Source organism: Ranitomeya imitator, chromosome 2, assembly GCF_032444005.1.
Source record: "Ranitomeya imitator isolate aRanImi1 chromosome 2, aRanImi1.pri, whole genome shotgun sequence".
NCBI lineage: Eukaryota > Metazoa > Chordata > Amphibia > Anura > Dendrobatidae > Ranitomeya > Ranitomeya imitator.
Window position 1 is genome coordinate 387,605,023 of NC_091283.1, and position 15,153 is coordinate 387,620,175.

The following is a 15,153-nucleotide window of genomic DNA, read 5'->3' on the forward strand; positions in this document are numbered from 1 at the left end:
CCAGCTGATCACCCGAACTCACGTGAGAGGAGGTCAGAGGAGGAAAGTTGCTCCTTCTAGATCACAACATGTCGCGTACGTACCCCATCAGCGGAACGCGACTGAGAGTGTTGGACCTGAGGTGGAAGGGGGCACATTTCAAAAGACTGTCCGAATTGAGAAAGGTGGAGACGGGGGCGCCAGCTAACTAATGCACCCCACGGAAATGGAGTATACCATGGGGTTTCGAGCCTCAGAGGGTGGAAGAGAGAATTCTGAGGATATTGTCTCAGCGACAAATTACCTGGGCTGAATTCAAAGGGCAAAGCATTCACTGCTTGATTGACATGGGGTCTCAGGTGACCACAATGCCTGAGCCATATTTCCAAAGTCATTTTCCCAAAGTTGCATGCTCCAGAACAGAAAACACCATCCGACTGGTGGCGGCTAATCAACTGCCTATCCCAGTAGCAGGAGTAGTGTGGTTGTTTGTTCGGATGTGGGGGAAGGATCTGGGCCGAAAAGGAATAGTGTTGACAAAGGGGTCCAGAGGCAGAGGACCCATTGTAACCCTGGGCATGAATGTGCAAAAAGAGGTGGGACAATTCTTAGCTGAGGGCCCTGATAAAAACAGATGGACCCGTTCCACCCGTGACCCGGCAAGTAAAAAAGGTGTTCTAGCAACTAGTGTGAGTCAGCGAAATTCAGAAGTTACCCACTGCCTCCCAGTATCTTGGCAAAGTATTGATATCGTCCGAAGCCACAGTGACACTGCCAGTGGGACAGACTGTACTCACTATGCCAGTACTGGCCCATGTATCCTTAGAGAGTGTGGACATCCATGTTGAGCATATTGATGGAGAAGAAGCGATCTCCAGATTATTGGTTGCCCGCACCCTGGCCACCGTGCGACAGGGACAAATATATGTGTGCTGTAAAAATGTAAGTGGAGCAATTCTACAGTTGATCCCCAACAAGAAGTGGTTCGAGTTTATATAATGGCAGAAGATCTCCCCAGACCTGATGCTATAGGACTGACACCTGTGGGAAGAGACCCATGGACCAGAGCGGTGTCGCTTGATAGTCAGGAAAGCCAAAGCGAACCACTGGCTGGACTTCACCTCTTGGAACAGATGGAGGACAACCTCACTGAGTTTTCCTCGAGGTAAGTTTGGCAGGTTGAACAGTTATTACAGCGATATCGAAGTGTTTACACAGCACAGCATGAAGAGGACTTTGGGTGCACCCATACTTTTTCTCATGAGATCCCTACAGGAACAACTGCTCCCATTCAAAAGAGTCATCAGCAGGTCCCACCTCAGATGTACCAGAAGGTGAAAGAACTGTTGGCCCGCATACTGCACAATGGCATGATCTGTAAGAGCCAGAGTCCCTTGGCGGCCCCCCATTGTGTTCCGAAAAAAGATAGTATCCTGAGTGAGTTTCTCCGTGGACTACTGGAGGCTGAACACATGTACTGTACGGGACTCCTATCCCGTCTCCAGAACTGAGGAGTCCCTATCTGCGTTAGGAAAAGCCAAATATTTTTCCTCACTTGATTTAGCCAGTGGCTACTGGCAATTCCCGGTGGCTGAGAAGGACTGCCAGAAAAAAGCCTTTGTCCTCCCTACGGGCGTGTTCGAGTTCAACCGGATGCCTTTCAGACTGTAGAATGCACCAGGAACCTTTCAGCGGTTGATGGAAAGATGCTTGGCAGACCTGAACTTTGAAGCCACTTTGATCTATCTGGATGATATAATCATCTACTCCGCCACGTTTGAAGAATATCTTCACCAGCTGGAGCAAGTGCTGGGGCGGCTTCAAAGACAAGTATTAAAAATAAAGCCCCAGAAGTGTCACCTATTCAAGTGAAAAATTGAACACCTGAGACACATCCTGCCTAGTGAGGGAGTTTACCCTACCACAGAGAAGGTGGCTGCAGTACTGAAGGGGCCCACGCCTACCGACCTTAGAAAACTGTGAGCATTCCTAGTGCTGAGCTGGATACTACCGCAGTTTCATAAGGGACTTCGCCAAGATTGCGGTACCACTCAATGAGTTGTTGCAGGCCCAGCTGGGTAGCCAAACGTCAACCCATTCAATTGGGCCCATGACAAGAGTTAGCATTTCAGGCACTGAAGATGACATTGACAGATGCCCCAATTTTGGCCTACCCTGACTTCTTGCAGCCCTTCGCGCTGTACACCAATTGAAGCCTTTAAGGTCTAGGGGCACGATTGGCTCAGGTACAATAAGGAAGAGAGTGGGTGATCACATATGCTAGTAGGTCACAGAGACACAGAGGATCCGGACAATTACAGTTCGCTCAAACTAAAGTTTCTGGTGCTGGTATGGGCCATGACTGAGAAGTTTGCTGAGTATTTGTCAGGGTCAGAAATACACATGTGGGCGGACAAGAACCCCCTGGCTCATCTAGAAAATACAAAGCTGGGAGTTCTAGAACAGTGGTGGCTCTCAAGGATGTCTAAATATCAGTACAAGATCTCCTATCGGTCCCAGAATACGCATGCAGATGCCTTGTCCCGAATCACCCAAGCCGGACCAAAAACAGACTTAGATGAAGAGCTTGAGAGTGATGAGATCCCAGATTTTAAGCAGTTCGCTGCGGCTGTAGTAACCACTCAGGAGTCTAGAGAAGAGCCCAGACTCCCCCAAATTCTTGGCCACTCAAGGGACGAGTGGATACACCTGCAACAGTCCGATCTGGAGCTGGCAAGGCTGAGGAAGTGGGTTTCCCTGGTGCAAAGGCCTGATCAGGAAGCTAGGGCTGCTTTGACCCCAAGTATCCTGCAGATCTTCGGCCAGTAGGAAAGGCTCTTCCTGAAAGATAGCCTGCTGTGCCTAAGGATTCAACACCCTTGAGAGTTCGATGTTACCTGGCAAGTAGTGGCTCCAGAAGTGCTGATAATGCCACTCGCTAAAGAAGCTCATGAGAGTGGTGCCCACTTCGGTGTAGAGAAGACCTTTTGGTGGTTGCAACGACTGGTGTACTGGCCCTAATTGCGGCAGAAGGTCAAAGGAGTTTCCCAAATATGTAATCGGTGTGAGCTTAACAAACCTCGGAACAGAGGGCTCCTATTTAGGATATCCGAACCTATGCGCTTTTGGAGGTCCTGATGATCGGAACTTCATACAATGGCTACGGATATTGCTTGGTGATGACTGATCACTTCACCAAGTTCGCAGTGGTGACGCCGACCCTGGATCAGACAGCCGAAGCTGCAGCCAGAGCCATCTGTCAGGACTTAATTCACATACATGGATGCCCGAAGTGAATTCCCTCCGACCAAGGGGCATGCTTCCAGGGGCAAGTAATGGATGAACTGTATTGTATCTAAGGAATTGACAAATTGAGAACCTGGTTGAGCAGAAGTTTCGGGAAGTGGAACATTCAAGTCAATCTCCAGTGTCAGGAGGACAACCTCAGCCAGGGGACTGTGTATTGGTGCAGGCCAAACGACCCGGGAACAAGCTGGATCATCATTGGTAGGCAGTACCCTATGAGTGGTGGTGAGGAAAATTTACCCGGATAACTCAGTCTACAAGGTTTTTCCTGAGGGAGATGACGCTGTGGCACCTCGGGTGTTGCACAGAAGTATGCTGTGACCCTGCTCTCCTGCAGCAGAAGGCTGTAATGAGGCAGGGCCCCCAACAGAATTAGCTGAGGTCATGCAAAGCGGAGTCTTAGAGGAAGAGGGAGAAAGGCTTGCAGGGCCAATGAGTACTCCGGAGATGCCGATGCCGCTCTCAAGTGTTAGAGAAAACTAACTTGGAGTTAATTTGCCAGCTCCAGAGGCTGAGTCTCCAAGTATTCCAGACGCGCCTCTATAGGAAGATCTCAGCTGGACTGAGCTGGCCAACGCTGGAATTCCTCCTCCTAACTGTCTGGTCCCACATACAGCAGAAGACCAAGGAATGCGTTCAGCTGTTGGCCGAACTCGGCATACCTGTGGTGAAACTTCGACCTCAAAAGAATTCTACTCACCTAAGGACTAGTGAGCAAAAAGGGGGCATGAATGTAACAAGAAGCCATCACATATCTGGAGGATTTTTGCAGTAGGTGCCATTGATGAGGAGAGGTTGCCATCTGCTGGACAGCTGAAATCAAGTGGAACCAAAGTAAGCTTGAAGGTTTGCAAGGGGAGTGACCTTATGTGCTGGACTGAATCAGTTGACCCACAGGAAAGACTTCCCTGCTATAAAAGCTCGGTGCACCCATCCATGAGGAGATTTGGTGAGAAGGAAGGTAGCGGGGCAGACGTGCTCCAGAGACATCGCTGAGACAAGCGCTGCAGGACTCAGCGGGGAGTCTACGCCACCTAGGTGTTGTTCTCCGTCTGGCAAGGTCCGGATTCCCCAGAAGATATCCCCAAGAACAGCGTACACTGGTCAGAGCCAGAAGCTGCATCCTGCGCTGGATAAGTCCCCAAGGCCCAACTACGCCTGTCAAGAGCTGATGCCCAGCCCTCTCTGCCTTGAGCCTGAGACACTTCTGTTGAAAAGCCAAAAAGACCTGTATGGAGACTGCGACAGGAGAGGCACGCCTTCGATTGCGGAGGAAACGTGCAAGAGAGCAAGACCATCACTTCCAACTATCATCAACGGTATCGGGGTCAGCTGGGACTATTAGTACAGGTTGGGGGTGGGCCGGTTGGTACATTGGAGGCTCAATGGGCTTTAATAGACTACATGAGGAAGAGACTTGCAGCCTAGCGGGAAAACCTGGTAACCCCTGCTAAGGCCAGAGCTTTGAGTGAGAAATCACGTGTAGTGATGAGCGAGTGTACTCATTGCTCGGGTGACCTCCGAGTATTTATGACTGTTCGGAGATTTAGTTTTCATCATGGCAGCTGAATGATTTACAGCTAGTACACTCACTCATCACTAATCTTGTGGTGACTCCCAAGACTGGGCGCACCACCTTTGTGAAAAGGACACTAGTGAAAGACTTGCTTGTTTATTCTAAAAGTTTTATATTCCCTCTTCTGTAAAAATTGCATAGCTACTAACACTAATTGTTTAAAAGTTAGTGCATTACAATGTAATTTGATGTCATCAGAATCTCTCACCTCTCCAGTAAGCCAGAAGAGGATCTCCAGGGTGAGGTGTAATATCCTCTCTGCCATCTTGTCTCTGTCCATATCCATCCTTGAAGGGTCAAGGCAGATTTTGTAGTAGATGTCAACGTAAAAGACAAAGTTTATCAGGAACCTGAATGAAAAGAAGGTGAAATTCTGTATAATCATACAAAATACTATGGAAAAAAAACAACAACAAATTACTGGGTTGGTGCTGCTAGTTGAGAGCAATAACCTAAAATGTAGAGTTCAGACTAACACCATTGCAGGTGCCTCTTCATGGTCTTCCCTCTATGCAGCGACACCGGTTTCCTCTCCTTCCATGCAGGTACACTGGCATATTGACTACCCCAGCCATGCGGGGTGGTCCCCAGCATGTTACCTTCTTCCTGGCTGGTGTGCGTACCGCACCTCCCAGTACTCACTCCCGTGTTCGTAGGGGGGCAAGATTCACACACAGTAAAATGTCTCCAGTCATTAGCTGGGAAGCATTTAGTTTAAGAGTCCACCTGCAAGATGGCTCCCAGCCAATAGCTGGGAGGCATCTTGTTGAAAAGCCACCCTCCCCAATAGGGTGACGTTAAGCACTGCAATGATTTATTAGTGAGTGAGGTGGTCTCCTAGTGAAATTGTGAGGTCCCCTGGTACTGATGTGGCCAGTGCCCTAAACCCATAGTCCCTGGTCATTGTGAGGACAGACCTGAATCCAAAGTTCTTTGTCCTTGTGCGAAAAGTCCTGAACCTTGTCTTTGGTCCTAGTGCGGCCAGTCCCTAGATCAGTATCTGAGACCTGTGTGTCTGAATGTGTGATATCTGAAGCCCCTGAATATCCGCACTGTAACCGTTCTATAGAGGATCCATAACTTAGTAGTCAGAATGGAGCCCTAGACCTATCCGTGTCTGCGTACCTGACCTTTGAGGTCAGCAGCTGCAGTACCGTGGACTGCCTAGAATTGGTACCTGGCGGTGAACTGCAGCCAAGCCTGACTCCACTATCAGGAGCTCCAGTGAACACCTGGAATCACGCTAGGCCCCTCCTATGTAAGCCTGGCACAGTGGGCCCACAAATCACGTGTGCCACCTTCGTGCGTAACACAGATACCAAGTATCTTTCAAGTTTCAGTTGGAATCACAAAAAAACTTAAAAATTAATATAGATTAAGGAGTATGAGGCTGTGGCCTCTGATACAGCTAGGGGGGGTTTGTTCTCCCCAGAATGTGCATGCAGACGGATGAAGTCCATAGGTGTGCATGACAGTCATGGATTTCCGGTCCGGGTTTTCCAGGTGGCTGAAGGCCACAGGATTGTGTGTGTTTAAAAGCCCTGCAGTAAGGGGTATAGGAGTGTCAGGTGTCTGGCCAGTTGTGCGAGGTGCACATCAGTGTCAGTCTGGTGTGTGCTGGTCTGCAGAGTGCATGGAGGCCAGCAGAGCCAGCATCCAGGGCAGCTGAATAGCCTGGCACCCGCAGCGTACACAGAGATGCAAGTCGTCCATGGTACTGGTCTCGGATGGGGACAGTCCTGTGCCCGGAGGTGGATATCCTGTGCCCGTAGGAGTCGGATGAGGATGAGGATAGTCCTGTGCCCGGAGGTGGATGTCCTGTACCCGAAAGAGGACTAGCATGTGTAACGATTGTAAACAGGTGGATATGGTGCCCGGCTGCTATCCGGAGGATATCCTGAACTGTGTACGACTGTGTGAGTAATGAGTCTGTAAGAGACTGTGATACAGCGATGCAGGACACCCACAAGAATTAGTCAGAGGAGGGCTGGCGTGAGTAGTGTCTGCAACATATGAGGCTGTGTGTACGGAGACGTATAGAGACTGTGAGATGGCGTGCGGTCGCCCAGGGAAACTGGACAAGGGAAGTCTGGCCTGTTTAGGGACCGCAAATCTAAAGCCATGTGATATGCATTACTTTGAACTGGTAAATTGATCACTGAAGTTATATGCATTTATGTGAAGTGGACTTTAATGCTGTGAAGAAACACATTAGAAGAGACTTTTGTGTTTGAATTTGTGGGTCACTGCTTCTTCACTGCGTACGATGCTACTGCAACTTTACAGGAGTTATTGAATAGTACAATTCAATACACTGCCTATTGGTTTCCAATGGAAATCAAAAAAGAAAGAGTGACAGACTATGCATAGCTGCCACGGCAAAATTCTTGACATGCCCTTAACTGCACCCATAGCCGGAACCATTTACCGTTTTTTCCTACCCTCGCTAGATGAGATGTCAGAAGGGGGCATGATGGCAGTCAGGGATATTCCGCAGACTGCCTGGGATGACAGGACATAGACCCAAATCTGAGACTGTTCTGCTGTATTCGGGATCGTTGGGACCTATGGAATTATTGTTTGTTCATTCCTTCATAGTTTTAGCCGTCAGAACTTTTTCATTTTTACATAAGGTTCACTATATGAGGTCTTGCTTTTTGAGTGAGACGAGCTGTAAGTTTTTTTTTTTTTTAAGGCCATTATGCAAAACACGTCTGTTTGGCTGTGTTCACACATAACCTGCTTCGTTTAGGCTTTCACGCACTTCTTTTATATGGACGTGGGAAGGATACACAAGGTAGTTTTTTTTTTTTTACTATTTTGTGTTGTATGACTACCTCAATTAAAGGTATAAATATTCAAAGTTTGAAAATTGAAAAAAAAATGTATAAATAAAAGCAAAACATATAAACCTAAATTTACCACTAACAAAATACAATGTTTCATGAAACAAATAATCTTAAAATCACTCAAATATGTGGAAACATTTCAGCGTTTTTACCACAGACTGTAAATTTACATGTTAGATTTGAAAATTTTTGCTTGGTCACAAAGTGGAAAAAAAAACTGCAATAAATCATTATTCTAATTGTTCTTTGTTATTTTATAGGAAGAACAAAAATCAGACTTTTATTTCAGCTCTAGAATGCAGGTACATAGAAATACACTGGTATATAGAAATGTATCTCCATGTATCAGTACAAGAAGTTGTGTGTTTTTGAACCGCCAGGGCCCAGACTTGAAGTGAAGAATGAGTTAATTAGAGCACAGAGATGCCTGCCTTCCCTCAGCGTCAGAGAAGGAACTAGTGAGCACTAAACACAGTGAGCGGGCAGGAGAGGAGGCGACTTACAGGTGCAGCGTGAAAGTCGGTACGTTGCCCTGAATGCCATGGACTGCACCACCAAATTGGGACTGTCCTGCTAGACGGTTGGAAGCAATGAATAATGGGGAATCTCCAGCACCTACCTCCACCCACAGAGCCGCACTCCACATATATGTTCTGTGCGCACAGGACCTGTGATGAGGTCACATGAAGGGAGGAGTCAGGGGTCACATGATCAGGGGCCTCAGTGTATGGAGGACTCTGCTGTGCTGGTTGTCATGGTGCTGGATGAGGGGAAGTTTCTGTGTGGGGTCAGGAGGGGTTTACAGGGTGGATGTAGCAGAGCCGTGTGTGTGCGAGGTGTACGGAGCGGAGCAGTGTGTGTACATGGTGTACTGAGCGAAGCCACGTGTGTACGAGGTGTGCGGACCGGAGGCGCATGTGTACAGGGCGTATGGAGCAGTGTGTGTTCAGATATGTTGTCCACATAAATTATATACTATAGAGGAATATACCCGTCTAACTCCACAGTGCAGGAGGACGATAGATAATAAATAATAATAATCTTTATTTATATAGCGCCAACATATTCCGCAGCACTTTACAGTTTAACAGTTTCAAACGCAAGTCATAAGTAGCAACGTTAACAATACAATAATTAAAGCACAATTAGATGACCCTGCTCGTGAGAGCTTACAATCTGCAATGAGGTGGGGGAGATACAAAGTACCGGAGCTTATTTACAATGATGTATTTACAATGATGGTCCAGCCATCTTCAAGGGGTGGGGGATAGATGGAGATAGTGAATTGGCTACACACGTGCCCTTACACATAAAATTACTTTTATTAGGGAATGTGATAGGCCGCTCTGAAGAAATATGTTTTGAGGGAGCGCCTAAAACTATGCAAATTGTGAATGGTCCTAATTTCTTGGGGTAGAGCATTCCAGAGGATTGGTGCAGCGCGGGAGAAGTCTTGGAGACGGGAGTGGGAGGTACCGAGTAGTGCAGGGGTTAGTTGGAAGTCATTTGCAGAGCGCAGCGGTCGGCTAGGCCGATAGACAGAAATAAGGGAGGAGATTTAAGGGGGTGCTGCACTGTGAAGAGCTTTGTGGGTGAGAAAAAGTACTTTGAATTGGATCCTATAATTAATGGGCAGCCAGTGTAACGACTGGCGAAGAGCGGCTGCATCTGAATAACGATTAGCCAGGTAGATGACCCTGGCTGCATTAAGGATAGACTGAAGAGTGTTACAGTAGTCCAGGCGGGAGTGTATCAGGGCAACAGTGAGGGTTTTTGTTGTTTCCATGGTGAGAAAAGGGCGGATTCCAGAGATGTTCCTTAGGTATAAGCAGCAAGAGCGGGCAAGGGATTGTACAGTTAGGGCCAGAAATATTTGGACAGTGACACAAGTTTTGTTATTTTAGCTGTTTACAAAAACATGTTCAGAAATACAATTATATATATAATATGGGCTGAAAGTGCACACTCCCAGCTGCAATATGATAGTTTCCACATCCAAATCGGAGAAAGGGTTTAGGAATCATAGCTCTGTAATGCATAGCGTCCTCTTTTTCAAGGGACCAAAAGTAATTGGACAATGGACTCTAAGGGCTGCAATTAACTCTGAAGGCGTCTCCCTCGTTAACCTGTAATCAATGAAGTAGTTAAAAGGTCAGGGGTGGATTGCAGGTGTGTGGTTTTGCATTTGGAAGCTGTTGCTGTGAGCAGACAACATGCGGTCAAAGGAACTCTCAATTGAGGTGAAGCAGAACATCCTGAGGCTGAAAAAAAAAGAAAAAATCCATCAGAGAGATAGCAGACATGCTTGGAGTAGCAAAATCAACAGTTGGGTACATTCTGAGAAAAAAGGAATTGACTGGTGAGCTTGGGAACTCAAAAAGGCCTGGGCGTCCACGGATGACAACAGTGGTGGATGATCGCCGCATACTTAATTTGGTGAAGAAGAACCCGTTCACAACATCAACTGAAGTCCAGAACACTCTCAGTGAAGTAGGTGTATCTGTCTCTAAGTCAACAGTAAAGAGAAGACTCCATGACAGTAAATACAAAGGGTTCACATCTAGATGCAAACCATTCATCAATACCAAAAATAGACAGGCCAGAGTTAAATTTGCAGAAAAACACCTCAAGAAGCCAGCTCAGTTCTGGAAAAGTATTCTATGGACAGATGAGACAAAGATCAACCTGTACCAGAATGATGGGAAGAAAAAAGTTTGGAGAAGAAAGGGAATGGCACATGATCCAAGGCACACCACATCCTCTGTAAAACATGGTGGAGGCAACGTGACGGCATGGGCATGCATGGCTTTCAATGGCACTGGGTCACTTGTATTTATTGATGACATAAGAGCAGACAAGAGTAGCCGGATGAATTCTGAAGTGTACCGGGATATACTTTCAGCCCAGATTCAGCCAAATGCTGCAAAGTTGATTGGACGGCGCTTCATAGTACAGATGGACAATGACCCCAAGCATACAGCCAAAGCTACCCAGGAGTTCATGAGTGCCAAAAAGTGGAACATTCTGCAATGGCCAAGTCAATCTCCAGATCTAAACCCAATTGAGCATGCATTTCACTTGCTCAAATCCAGACTTAAGATGGAAAGACCCACAAACAAGCAAGACCTGAAGGCTGCGGCTGTAAAGGCCTGGCAAAGCATTAAGAAGGAGGAAACCCAGCGTTTGGTGATGTCCATGGGTTCCAGACTTAAGGCAGTGATTGCCTCCAAAGGATTTGCAACAAAATATTGAAAATAAAAATATTTTGTTTGGGTTATGTTTATTTGTCCAATTACTTTTGACCTCCTAAAATGTGGAGTGTTTGTAAAGAAATGTGTACAATTCCTACATTTTCTATCAGATATTTTTGTTCAACCCTTCAAATTAAACGTTACAATCTGCACTTGAATTCTGTTGTAGAGGTTTCATTTCAAATCCAATGTGGTGGCATGCAGAGCCCAACTCGCGAAAATTGTGTCACTGTCCAAATATTTCTGGCCCTAACTGTATATGGGAAGTGAAGAAGAGATTGGTGTCAAATGTAACACCCAGACAGTGTGCCTGCTGCCTGGGTGCTACTATGGTGCCACCCATGGAGAGGGAAATGTCAGGTTTAGGGAGGTTAGTAGACGGTGGGAGCAGAAGAAGTTCAGTTTTGGAGAGGATGTATTTCAGATAGAGGGTGGACATGATGCTGGAGACTGCGGACAGGCTCGCTGAACTGTCCGTAGATCCTAGTTTGCTCTTCACTCCCTGAATTGTCCCTAGATCCTAGTTTGTCTTCGCTTGGTGAACTGTCCGTAAATCCTAGTTTGCTCTTCATTCCCTGAACTGTCTGTAGATCTTAGTTTGCTCTTGGATGGGCCTTGGACAGTAGAGGAGTTGGAGGAGGCAGTGAGTAAACTCCAAAATGAAGAAGCCCGGGATCTTATTGTTTCCCAGGAGAATCCTATAAAGAATATGGAGGGATCTTGTTACCAGAATTATTGGGCTTTTTGAGGAGCTCCATCAGTAGGAAGATCGCCGACATCTATGAATGAAGCAATTATTTTCTGGGAGAAAACCCTGAATCCCCAGACTCGTATTGTCCGATATCCCGACTCACTGCAGATAATGAAGTATTATCCAAAGTACGGTACTCGCCAATACAGGGCCGTCCCGAGAGATTACGGCGTCCTAGGCGAAACTATTTTGTTGCGCCCCCCCCTCTACCCTTGGCAGTAGATGAAAACTTGGGATATAAATTTAGGCGCAAAATAAACCACAACAACGATTAATTAACTCTCTCCTAACTCTTTAACCTTCTGAGAAGTTGTATAGGACAAATATATACAAAGTAATCAATAACACAAAACAAAAACGACCATGGGTAATTAAAATTTTTGTTTCCTTGCCTTTTTTTTTTTAAAGGATGACACCAACTCACCGAGATTAATTTGTTTAGCAACTTCAGATTCTATCGAAATTGTTGCCAACCCAACCAACCTCTCTTGCGTCATATTTGCCCTTAAATAGGGTTTAATTAGCTTTAGTTTTGAGAAGCTTCTCTCTCCTGAGGCCACGGACACAGGCAGAGTCAAACGAATTCTTAGAGCCACCACCAGGTTGGGTACACTTTCTTTCAAGTCAGATTTAAGCAAAAGTTAAAGAACGTCTTTTGGTGATGAATCTTCTGGAACACGTCTTGACATTGCCTGCAGTTCACCACATATGTCTATGGCATCGATGTCTTTTACTTCGTTGTGTGTAAGAGACTTTTCCAGAGCTTTACACTTATCCAGAACAAATTTGCTTAGTTTTCCCTCAAGTGAACGGATGTGGTACAAAAATCCAAATTTCAATTCCATTTCTTTCAGCTGAGTGAACCGCTCATCAACTGAATTTATAGCACTATCTAAGATCGCAACGCAAAAGTTAATTTTGATCTCTGTTTCTCATCTCTTATGGGCTCATCTTTCCCTTCGTAAGAGAACTGTCTGTTTTTCTTCTTTAAACGTTTTGGCGCAGAACTTGACTCAAAATTAGCTGGTATGCCAAGCTCTTCTGCGATTTCCCTTGCATCAACTAACAGCTTCTCAAACTCTTCATCGCTTCTTAATGATTGCAGATATTTCTTTGTTTTGTCAAGGTGTTGAGAAGCAGCAGCTAAATCGAATTCTTGTGACTGAAGTAACTTACTAGTCAAATTGATTTCGTACAAAATGTTGAACCATACTAGAACAGATGTAACAAAAGAAAAGGTTCCAACTTGTTTAGCCAGACCTTGAGCTTCTAGCCGAGAGACATTTCCAGAGCTTCCTGTGAGACTAATATTTTCTGCTGTCTATTAGGGCATCATGGACTTCGCTCAATTGGTAACGGAGGGGGGCCAGAGCATCAATTCTAAAGCAGTTAATACAAGAGAAGATAGTATTCTGCTACAGATGGATCTGGATAAGTTGGAAACTTGGGCTGAAAGGTGGCAGATGAGGTTTAACAATGATAAATGTAAGGTTATACACATGGGAAGAGGGAATCAATATCACCATTACACACTGAACGGGAAACCACTGGGTAAATCTGACAGGGAGAAGGACTTGGGGATCCTAGTTAATGATAAACTTACCTGGAGCAGCCAGTGCCAGGCAGCAGCTGCCAAGGCAAACAGGATCATGGGGTGCATTAAAAGAGGTCTGGATACACATGATGAGAGCATTATACTGCCTCTGTACAAATCCCTAGTTAGACCGCACATGGAGTACTGTGTCCAGTTTTGGGCACCGGTGCTCAGGAAGGATATAATGGAACTAGAGAGAGTACAAAGGAGGGCAACAAAATTAATAAAGGGGATGGGAGAACTACAATACCCAGATAGATTAGCGAAATTAGGATTATTTAGTCTAGAAAAAAGACGACTGAGGGGCGATCTAATAACCATGTATAAGTATATAAGGGGACAATACAAATATCTCGCTGAGGATCTGTTTATACCAAGGAAGGTGACGGGCACAAGGGGGCATTCTTTGCGTCTGGAGGAGAGAAGGTTTTTCCACCAACATAGAAGAGGATTCTTTACTGTTAGGGCAGTGAGAATCTGGAATTGCTTGCCTGAGGAGGTGGTGATGGCGAACTCAGTCGAGGGGTTCAAGAGAGGCCTGGATGTCTTCCTGGAGCAGAACAATATTGTATCATACAATTATTAGGTTCTGTAGAAGGACGTAGATCTGGGTATTTATTATGATGGAATATAGGCTGAACTGGATGGACAAATGTCTTTTTTCGGCCTTACTAACTATGTTACTATGTTACTATGTTACTAATTCTACTTTCCCACCTTCTTTCGCTTAGAGGTTTTAGAGTCAGAGATGGCAAATGACGCACGAGTACTTCCCAATGCAGAGTTGACGAAGAGAAAAATACGTAGAGATTTTGAACTAACAACAAAAAAGTTGTCGCTCCAAAACAACATTTAGCGGCATCGTTGACGACTAAGTTTAGAGAATGGGAGCTGCAAGGCACAAAGAATGCACGTGGGTTTATGTCCAAAATTCGTCTTTGTAGTCCAATGTTTTTTCCCTTCATGTTGCTCCCATTGTCGTAGCCTTGCCCTCGTAAGTTGTCCACAGAGAGCGACAGTTCTTCAAATTTGTTCAAGACAGCGGCTGTCAAACCACCTCCAGTTGTATCAAACAGGAATGAATCCCAAGAAGTGCGCTTTAATTTCAAACTTTTTGTCTTCTGATGTGGAAACAAACCGAACAATAATAGTCATTTGTTCAACATGAGACACGTCTGAAGTACAATCCAGCACTACAGAAAAGTATTTTTCAGTTTTGACATCGTCAAGAATCTTTTCCTGAATACCATTACTTAGCAGTTGAATCATCTCATTCTGTATTGTTTTTCCCAAATAATGTGTATGAATCTCTTTGTCCCGGATTTTCCAAATGTGCTCACACATGACGGGATCGAACATAGCCAAATACTCCACAAATTTCAAAAAGTTCCCATTATTAGATGTAAACAATGCATCATTTGATCCATGGAATGCTAAGTTTTGCGTACCTAGTACCCTCACTAGAGCCATTAACCTTTCTAACATTTGATGCCAGTATTTTTCTTGCTCTTCAATTTTGCGTAAGTGTTCTTCGTCAATGGTCTTGTTCATCTTAAGTCTATTTTCGAGTTCCTTCCATTTTTGAAAGCTAATCATGTGATCTTTGCTTTTTTTGTGGCTGGCTAAAATAGCAGATATGTTTTTCCAGTCATTTACACCATCAGTACCTAAGGCTGAGCGTTTGATGATTCCTAGTTGAAGTGATTGGAAACAACGTGCAGCAAAAACAAAAAACTGAATTTTTCTGAATAGAATACGTTAGCCAATTGCGTTCAAGACTTTCACCATTGACAAGATGACGTTTATAGTGAACACAAGAAAATTTTCTACGATTAGTGTCCAAAGGA

The 15,153-nt window shown here is 45.4% G+C and overlaps 1 protein-coding gene across 1 annotated transcript in view; it reads right to left on the reverse strand.

Moving 5' to 3' along the window:
- The window catches only part of LOC138666644 (zinc finger protein 850-like), a 209,245-nt gene that overhangs the window by 37,625 nt on the left and 156,467 nt on the right, over positions 1 to 15,153 (reverse strand). The window contains exons 14-17 of the mRNA XM_069754836.1: positions 12,721 to 12,924; positions 12,416 to 12,604; positions 12,196 to 12,328; positions 5,070 to 5,211 (exon numbers count right to left, since the gene is read on the reverse strand). Coding sequence (XP_069610937.1) covers positions 5,070 to 5,211; positions 12,196 to 12,328; positions 12,416 to 12,604; positions 12,721 to 12,924 — 668 coding nt within the window. The remainder of the gene's footprint in view (positions 1 to 5,069; positions 5,212 to 12,195; positions 12,329 to 12,415; positions 12,605 to 12,720; positions 12,925 to 15,153) is intronic.